Consider the following 8,647-nt stretch of genomic DNA (forward strand, 5'->3'; position numbering starts at 1 on the left):
AACATCTCCACTTCAGGATCTATCACTCAACTCTAAGTAGAGACTCAAATTAGGAGCTACTGTACTTTGGTCTTCTTTATTTCTCATATGTGCTATTTCTGATACATTTTGTTGGCCTCTCTCTTTTTGAATGATGTTGCATAGAATAGTTCAGTCTAAGCACTGGTCCTAGATTATGTGATACATACAAAGTGGGGGACCAGGTGCTGGCTTAACTGGTCCTGGATCAGTGTTTTAAAGAAGCTACAGCCTTTTTTTCTACATTAAATAAGAAGTAATGTGGCCAGCAAACCATGCAGCACGTGTTGTTCTTGTTCAGTAAACGTGCATGGACGCCAAACCCCCTAACAGACCAAGCATCCTTACTGCAAGCCATTCTTGTCATTCAATATATAGTATATTTAACATATATATATATATAGAAACATGTATAAAAATCAAAGTTCTTTGCCATCTACATGTCCTAAAAACATTTTCAAAGGAAGTGACAATATGGCTATAAAATATACCTATAAAATTGCATCACAGCAAGAACTAGGTCATGTTATGACAAGCATGTGTTGATTCTAATATCAAAAGAGGCTATTTTGTAATCTAAAAAAATGATTTTAGTAAGTTATTTCCTCGATTATTGGATAAAGATTAAACGAGTTCATGTTTTGTAGTTATTAGTTGTTTACAGTGTAATGCTTGGTGACAATGTCAGACAGCTGATTTGGTGTTGCTAAGGAATGCATCTCAGTCCTGTTGAAGAGCATCATACACTCGTACCTGCTCAGTAGTTCAATATAGACACCTGTTTATACATCAGAACAATGTTAAACACCAGAGCTCATTCTACAAACCTAGAGCAGAAAGTATCAGCCTCTGATGTTGAGCTCACAGATGTTTCTCCGCCCACTCAGGCTGATGTTGCACTCATCAGGACTGTCTGTTGTCTGAACCATAGGTGATGACGCTACGATTGTGATCAGATTTTAAGCAGAAGATGCAGCTACTCTGAAATCTGTCTGTGTGTGCGTTTGGTGCAGATCCCATGCCGTTTTACGACGTATGCTACCGTACCTGGGTGTTTTGTTGCAATATGTGGGAGAAGAAAGTGGAGAAAAAAAAATATTTTCAAAAATCCATTAAAAAGACAATTCATGAAGAAAAATTAAACAGCTGAGGGAACTCGGAGCCTGTTAGATCTGTTAGAAAAAAAGTGTTTGAGTGATCTAGTTTCTTTTTCAGACACCATTTGTGGTATATCCTGCCTCCTGCCTAATTACTGCCCTCACCTGCGACTGTTTGTTTGCTTCTGTGTTTTTTCTGCATACCCCATCTCCGTGTGCCCCTCGTCCCACCCCCTGCTCCACCCTACAGCAACTGTAAATGTATTTAAAAGGTCAAGTAGATGTATGCAGTTTTTCTCTTGTTGATATGACACAAACTACAGTAATCAATGACAATAAAAAGGAAAAAAAGTGATACTGGAGGACTGTTTTCTATTTTCATTACAAGACATACTAAGGTCCCATATTATGCTATTTTTTGGGTTCATACTTGTATTTTGGGTTTCTACTAGAACATGTTTTAATGTTCAAAAAAGGCTTTTTTTTCTCATACTGTCTGTCTGGAAATACCTATATTCACTCTGTCTGATACGCGCCATTATAGCACCTGTCTTTTTTAGACCCCCTCAAGGCAGTCTACTCTGATTGGTCAACGTTTTTTAGGTCTTCTGCACCCTCATTGCAGCCGTGGAATGACTGTAATGACACTGTAGCGTTGTCGCTTTCTCCCTATAAATAAGATAGTTGTGATTTCACAACTGTACAGAAGTCCTGGGGGCTTGTTTCAACGACAGTTTCTTAAGATGGGCTGTGTGTATTTCTCTGTGAATTGAGGGTTTTGATACTTTTACCGTAGTAATATAGCACCTCGGCCTGCTTTATAATAAAAAAAACACGTGGAAATCTCCCTTTTTACAACATGGGACCTTTAATAGTCAGAAGTTTGATTTTAGTTGGATGAGGAGATCGATACCACTCTCCTGTATGGAAAAAAATGAAGCTACAGTCTGCAATTAGCTTAGCATAAAGACTGGAAACAGTAGGAAACCGCTAGCCTAGCTCTTTCTAAAGGTAACAACCAGCACCTCTAAAGCTCACTAGGGAACACAATTGATCTCATTTGTTCAACCTACAAGAAACGAGTGTAGCAAAAAGGAAGTGTGATAAGCTAATCAACTATTAGCAGTAGCTTCATATTTGACAGTCAGACGGACATTGAATGGGTATCAATGTTTTCATCTAACTCTCTGCAATAAAGTGAATAAGCATTTACCGAAATGTCAAAATATTCCTTTAACATGCATCTGCCTGAATTAATTACGCAAAGGATTTTTGCATCAGATAAATAGAGTCAGAAATTTGGAAATAAAATGTGACTTTGTGAAAAGTTTATTGTGGCAGAGGATACAACAAGTTAAGACCTAAGGATGGGTTGAGAGGATTGATTTTGATGGCCAGTCCTGGGCCAAATCAGTCACTTCACTGGCAGATAGAGAGCCAGCCAGACCGTAAATTGACAGAAGGGGGTGGTCATCATTATCCCACCTTCCTCTCCTTCACTGCTCCACTTTGAAAACCAGTGATCATAGAAATCCCGAATAAGGGAACTTAGGTGAAGATGAGAAAAGAAACATCTCATGGGAAATCAGGATGGCTTCCCAAACAGCAGGAGGAGGATGAGGAGAGAAAAAAAGCACCAGTTGGACAAAAGAGAAAAAAAAAGTGTAGAACAAAACAAAAGAAGGGTTCACGAAATGACATCTCATAGTCCTTTGTTCCCCCTGCTTCCTCAGGTGGTACAGGAAACAGCGAGTGGATGTCTTGACACCATGGGGTCTGCACATATACGATGCTCACCACCGCAGTGGCAGGGTCCTTACACAGACATGATGTGCTTGACAAAGGCTGCAGATGAACACCAGGGCAGCACAGAGAGAGAGGGACAAAGGGGAAATGAGTGAGGAGAGGAATAAGTCAGTGATTCAATAAAATCAGAGTTTGTGGGACTGCAAAATGTATAGCTATACACAACAAAACAGTTTAGATATTGACTAGGCACAATAAAATGTGTTTGGTCTGGTTTATGCGCCACACAAAATACTGTATATTCACTTTATTGGAATGTCTGTGGAAGTGGAGACCTCAAGTATACTTTTAAAGTTGCACTCCAGTGACTTCGTAATACAGTTCTCTAAAGATGAGTACTAAAGATTTTTTAAAAAAGACAAAATCGAAGCAGCAAAGGTGGAGATATCATGAATTTTAGTACCTACTATGTTGCCCTCAGAGCCGAAGTGCAGTAGCTACAAAATCCCTAATAACATGAATTCTGCACAATTTGGGGCCTGAAAGTATGGAGGTTAGGATTGACTTGGATAAAAAGTATCCAATGGCAAACTAGTAAACCAAAATCCATCATCCATGTGCCAACTACTCATTTGTTTGGACAGTAATCAAACTTTAAAACATTTTTTTTTTTTTTGCTTTAATTATTTCGTAATTACTGCACTTTGGCTTTGTGGGGCAGTAAAAAAAATGGATCTTACATTTCCCATAATACAACAGCATCTCTCCGTATGGTGACATTATCAGGGTTATTAATTTATTTATTTTTCATTTGTAAAGCTCCCTGCCAATATGAAGAAGACTGACTGAGTGGTATTCTCTGAACTTCAAGGGTAAAATGGTGCAGTGTCACCTTTAAATCTTATTGATTAATACACAAACTGTGTAAAATATAAAATATTGTCATACACTTATATTATTAGCCATAATGTTGTAATTTGTGGCTTACCCTCATAGTTGATACAGCCGTTCTCGTCCTCCTGTCCTGCCATGAGAGCGTCAATCTCACTCTCGTTCATCTTCTCTCCTGTAGGGGGAGGCAAAGGACAACCAGTATTTATAAGACACACAGTGACACAGACACATAGAGAACACTAGTGCTGTTGGCCTGACTCACCCAGTGTTGACAGGACAATACGCAGCTCAGCACCCATCACTGTGCCGTTGCCCTCCTTGTCAAAGACGCGCAGACCCTCAACGTAGTCCTCAAATCCTGCCTTGTTTGGGCTATTGATGATGGTCTGGAGCATGGGCAGGAAACCCTCAAAATCTACTCTCTTGCTGGTCATGTCTGCATAAAAGGACACAGAAATGACAGTCAGTTCCATCCAGAGGTTAACAAGCCAAGCAAGTCTGAGATAACAAAGGACAAAATCCGTCAACACATTTCCAGCATCAGTAAAAAGAGAAATTCCACCTTTTTTTTTTTTTTACTGCAGGTGCTACTTCTCTGCAGGTGACAGTTTGGATGGGTACACGTTTATTTCTCGTCTATTTCACGTTTATCCTTTTTGGTGTTCTTTGACTGTGTGACAGTACAGAGAAATGTACAGTGCTGGTTCTGTCTGCAATGATTGAACATCATGGTGCTATTTTGGTTTAAAGGTTACAGAGATTTACGCCTGCATCATCGCCTGTCTACACAGACCAGATCAGAGGCACACGTCAAAAGGACAATTCTCAGCTTTTTTATATCACCAAGCAATCTTTGCTTCAAAACTAAACATATACATTATGTTTAAATATATATATACATAGTATATACATACATATACAGTATGAGAAGCAATACCAGACTCATTTTTGAATAGAAGAAAAACATTGTTGCACTGACCTCTAAGGGTTGAAAGACTCAAATCTGACCTCACTAGCCATCCCAGTTGCATGTGGACAGGTGTGTACTTTTGTACATGTGATCGCACCTAACTGTTACGTTGCATTGTATAGGGCATAGAGTATGGTAGTGTACGTCATGGGGTAATCCAGTGCACGCAGCAAGGTGACATTTTGACCATTTGTTAGCAGCACAAGCAGGATTTTCAACCTGCGAGTATATACACTAAATGTACTGTTTATTCAAAGGATTTAGGATTTCACCAACGACTCCATTCTTTCTGAGAATTTTTTGGTGACACATCTGTTCCACATGTTTTCTCTATAAGTATAAAGACTGATTTCAAATGACAGAGAACATTGAGATGATCATGACTGATTCGAGCAATAAAAGCAGCTACTGATAATTATTTGTTCCTCTTAATACACACCCACTGAACCCAACATGAACACCAGGTTGAATCCAAACCAAGCTATGCTTTACTGGTTACCGCACTTACTCTGAACATCACCTCAGATGTTTTTAAGATGTAATTTTTTTGAAGGTGCTGTTAGTGATGACTAATATGCTGCGCATCATGATGATAAAAAAAACCCGTTATTTTCATTATTATCATAACAAGGACTAGAAGTAGTATATTGCATCTGCCTTTCAGTCCCAAGAAGAATTCAATCATTTCAGAATACTCGCGCCTTTTAGGAATTGTTATCATGAAATCATCAAATGTAAACAAAAGAAATAAGACATTCTTCAAATCTAGAAATCTTTAAATTCCTACCATAATCAAAAATATAAAAATAAAATACTGAATGTATTTCTCACCATCAGCAGTGGGGTTTCCCAGCAGTTTGTTAACCTCCTTGTTGGTGGGGTTCTGTCCCAGAGCACGCATGATGTCAGCGATCTGGTTGTAAGCGACCTTGTTGTCACCCACCCTGTCGAACAGGCCAAAGGCCTCCCTGTAGTCTGCGGAGTGGTGGGGAAAGAGGACATCATCACCTTAATCATGAATCCAATATTTTTACGTTCATTTACTAGTGTCTGTTTGTGAAGTGTTAAGCCGTGAATTCCGTACTATATTATGTTTTTATAACATTGCTTGAGGGTTTTTAAATGATTCATCACATTTTGCATTTAATAGCATACACATGGCATACATGTATTTGCAATTTTCTGTTGTAAATGTGAATATAAATTAGTAAGTCATCCCTGGGAACCTGACTGGGCTAAGGGGTTACAGATGATGGATGGATGGATATATAAGTCATAGAATGGTTTAATAATTTTCACCCTTCAATGTACAATAATCTATTCAGCTCCAGCTTCAAACTGTATGAATTGAATTATGTTTATGTGTTTTGTTTCATATTAAAAAATATACATATATCTGTGTTTTCCATCTTCAGACAGTGGTTTGAATTGTTATACACAGTATAGCTGTGGCTGTTGCACGCCTGCCAGCAGGTGGAAGCAGCTCCTCCACAAAGTGACAAGGGAAACACGCAACAAGGGCAGGATATAACAAGGGAAGACGTCTCTATAGATTGGGTTATTATAGACTGACTCCTGGTGAGCTCTGTCACCACTCATACTATTTCTATCGCAGCTGTCTCTCTCTCTGTCTCTCTCTTTCTCTCCCTCTCTCTCTCAGCGGCGCTATTGGCTCTTTTAAAAGACCACCTTGGAATTGACAAACATAGCTGAGAATATGAGCCCCCTCCTTTAAAGGCAAGGCCCCTCTGTGGGGGAGCTGAGTAAAAGTAGGGAATGCTGACTGCGGTGTAACAAGCAGCCAGCCAGGCGACAGGTCTGGTCAGGTGGTGTCCTCCAGGGTCAGATGGGACCAATAGCACAAGGTTTTTCTTTTCTACTAACCACTCTATAATTGAACTATTCCTCTAAACGGTGGCTTGATGTGTCACCAACAAGGGGCCAATGAACAAATTGCACTTTATATCGAGACACAGGTATTGGCTGAATTGATTTGTGACAGTCATTAAATAAGGCCCTCTACGTCATATTGTTAATATGTGATATAGTCTGAATGCATTTTAGCTAAAAACAGCAAATTTACTCTATTTGTTTTAACTGCTCTGGTTAAAGGTTAGCATCATCAGTTTGTGTTTGTTTGGAGTAAAAGCCGCCAGTTGTTTAGCACTAGATGCACAATACACTGCTTTTTTATGTGGCATTACTTGCAAAATATTGATTTAACGATAGCTGACAATCACTTGATCCGCATATTTTTCTTTTTTACGCATAACTAGCAAGGAATTCAGTCAAGTAACTATGATTTCACCCCCTGTTGTGGATGCGTTCTTTGTGATGCTTTAGATTTGTTTCAACCAAGGCACAAAAATGAACACTATAATACCCAGCCTCAAGTCTATTGCAGGTTGGAACTGATCTAATGTTCATTTTCATCAGAGTGATTTATTAGATTGATGTCGGATTTTCCAGACAGCGGGGCCAAGAGATATTTAAGGAGGACTTGAGTTTTATTGGCTGTATGGAGTGTCACATGGTAGCAAAGGTGAAATGAGGTGTACTAATTTACCTTCAATCTGGTCAGGGCTGAATTCAATCTAGACGCCAAAACAAAGCACCATATTAGTATCACAAATGGAAATGCAGGTTTTTGACATACCATTAAATCAACATCACAACCACTTGTATTCAAAAGACATGGCATAAGACAAAGGCAGCGTAACCGGGCATGTACACTTAACCCAGACTAATTAATCAGGTCTACACTGGGATTAAACTTGTCTCTTTGCCAGAATGAGCTTCACATAGAGGCACCCGATCTGTGGGTGTCCATCTTAGCTACATTAACATGTCCACATTTGGTGTGGCCCTGCATGGCATCACACATTAGTCACCATTCTGTTGGTCCTATCCAGCGAGCCAGGGGGGCGTGGTCTAAATCATGGTGAGCTATCCATGGTTCTAGTCATTTAACTCTGTGGTGCAGTCCTTCAAATGTACTGCCACTGACATTAACTCACTCTTAACTTTTTCTATCTGCTCATAGACGAATAAATGTGTCAACTCTGGTTAGGATTTTTTATACCAGTTTATGTCAAAGTGATGAATTTAATTTAATGTTTTGACCCCAATCAATTAGGATGCATTTGCACTGTACAAACATTGACACCTGTGATCAAAGTAGTCCTACGTTATTCTGACATTGCCCCAACTTCAAATGTTTGAAACATAAATAAAAAGAAAAAACATTGCTTGTGTTACATTTTCAAAAACTCTTCTGTGGAACCACTAAAGTCGGTCGACTTTTGTCCTGCAACTCTGAGTGTCAACTGGATAATTAGAATCCCAGCTCTTCCTGCTATCATGCGACAGTATCTCCATCCCTTCCCATATCAGTACTCATGCTTGAACGGTCATTGTACCTTGACGGCGGACAGGTCAACAGCGGCAGGGGCAGGAGCAGGTGCTGGCTCTGGTGCCGGTGCAGGTGCTGGTGCAGGTGCAGGTTCGGCCTTCTTGGCGGGAGCCTTAGCGTCCTTCTTGGGTGCCATTTCAGCTGATAGTAGATGTACTTTGTTCCTGAAGCACAGACAATTCCCGGTACGGATGACAACACAAGGAGTGTAGCACAGACTGGAGGTGACTCGAAGCAAGAAAACACCGGCGGGGCGTATATATATGAGGCTATTTTTCCTCTTGACCCCCGTCAGCGCTGTCCCCCGTGTAAGGATTGGATAAGGGATGGAAGGGGTGTGTACGGATGGGTCTTCTCTAAACATGGAATATAGGGCTGCGGGCCAGAGGGTGTTTATTTACACCACATATGATATCTATAATTAAAAAAAAACGAAAACACGGAACGGCGTGACGGGTTACCTGGGGACTAGCGATTTTCTATGGACCACAAGTTAACAATTTCACTTTT

At 40.0% G+C, this 8,647-nt stretch overlaps 1 protein-coding gene across 1 annotated transcript; it reads right to left on the minus strand.

Moving 5' to 3' along the window:
- Positions 1–2,428: 2,428 nt before the first annotated feature.
- myl1 (myosin, light chain 1, alkali; skeletal, fast) lies at positions 2,429–8,379 on the minus strand. The gene is made up of 6 exons (XM_083921998.1): positions 8,145–8,379; positions 7,292–7,319; positions 5,557–5,700; positions 4,018–4,191; positions 3,850–3,927; positions 2,429–2,960 (listed from the first exon to the last, which is right to left on the minus strand). The coding sequence occupies exons 1-6, from the start codon at positions 8,271–8,273 to the stop codon at positions 2,932–2,934; spliced, it is 582 nt and encodes a 193-aa protein (XP_083778124.1). The 5' UTR covers positions 8,274–8,379; the 3' UTR covers positions 2,429–2,931.
- Positions 8,380–8,647: the final 268 nt, after the last annotated feature.

This window comes from Echiichthys vipera, assembly GCF_963691815.1.
Source record: "Echiichthys vipera genome assembly, chromosome: 10".
NCBI classification, from domain to species: domain Eukaryota; kingdom Metazoa; phylum Chordata; class Actinopteri; order Perciformes; family Trachinidae; genus Echiichthys; species Echiichthys vipera.